Source organism: Trypanosoma theileri (genome assembly GCF_002087225.1).
Source record: "Trypanosoma theileri isolate Edinburgh chromosome Unknown TM35_Tth_82_V1, whole genome shotgun sequence".
NCBI lineage: Eukaryota > Euglenozoa > Kinetoplastea > Trypanosomatida > Trypanosomatidae > Trypanosoma > Trypanosoma theileri.
Window position 1 is genome coordinate 8,597 of NW_021639924.1, and position 874 is coordinate 9,470.

Sequence of the window (874 nt, forward strand, 5' to 3'; positions counted from 1 at the left end):
TGTGCGTCTCTTTTCTTCTTCCTCTTCTTCCTTGTTACCACAGACCCAAGCAACCCACAGTGACAATCATGACAACGATGTTCGTCCAACTGCGCCGTGTGGTGTACCTGTTGGTACTTCTGCACTTCTGTACTTGTGTGGCATATGCGAATGAGTCAAGTGTTACTGAGGTTAATGCTGAACAGAAGGTAAAAGAATTCAAAATTATGCGCAATGAGTTAAAAATATTAATGAGTGCTACGCCAAAATCTCAAAATGCTTTGAATGATGAAGTGAGGGCATGTGATGTTTATTCTTTACGTGCATTAAATGCCGTGGAGCGACTGAAGAGCCTCACCGAAAGAGCGAAGGTGGCGATGAGTCTGATTAACACTTCTACCACTCAAGAGGAAATGAAAGAACGGTGGAAGGAGGAGGAAACTGCACTACAAGAAGCCAATGATGTCCTATCTAATATCACGTTAGCAGTGAACAAGACAAGAGAAGCGGCCGAAGAATTTAACAAGACATTAACTAAAATGGAAGAAGTTTCTAAGACTATCGTCTCCAGAGCTACTGAATTTTTGAAACCTGATGCAGATTTTTCGAGATGGCCATCTGACAGTAAAACGGAAGTGAAGGACTTGGCTCTCATCAGCGTTTCAGAAGATAAATTCGTTCAGCCTTTCGTAGCACAAAAGAAATCGAGGGTTCAACCCGCCTTCGACGCTGCGAAGAAGGGGGAGGAACACGCAGAATCTCTGAATATGGCAGTGGAATTGGCAGTTCAAGCATTCAACAAGTACTTGGAGAAACATGGTCTTAAACCTGAAGAAGAAGAGGCTGACAAGGTTACTCCGGGGAATAAAAATGAAGAAAGCAAATTGGAGAGCAG

General features: G+C 43.1%; 1 protein-coding gene across 1 annotated transcript; it reads left to right on the forward strand.

Moving 5' to 3' along the window:
- Window positions 1–68: 68 nt before the first annotated feature.
- Window positions 69–872, forward strand: TM35_000821000 (uncharacterized protein; the record flags this gene model as incomplete). The annotated part of the gene is made up of 1 exon (XM_029031390.1): window positions 69–872. A coding segment is annotated over one exon (804 nt), but the record flags the coding sequence as incomplete, so codon positions are not given.
- Window positions 873–874: the final 2 nt, after the last annotated feature.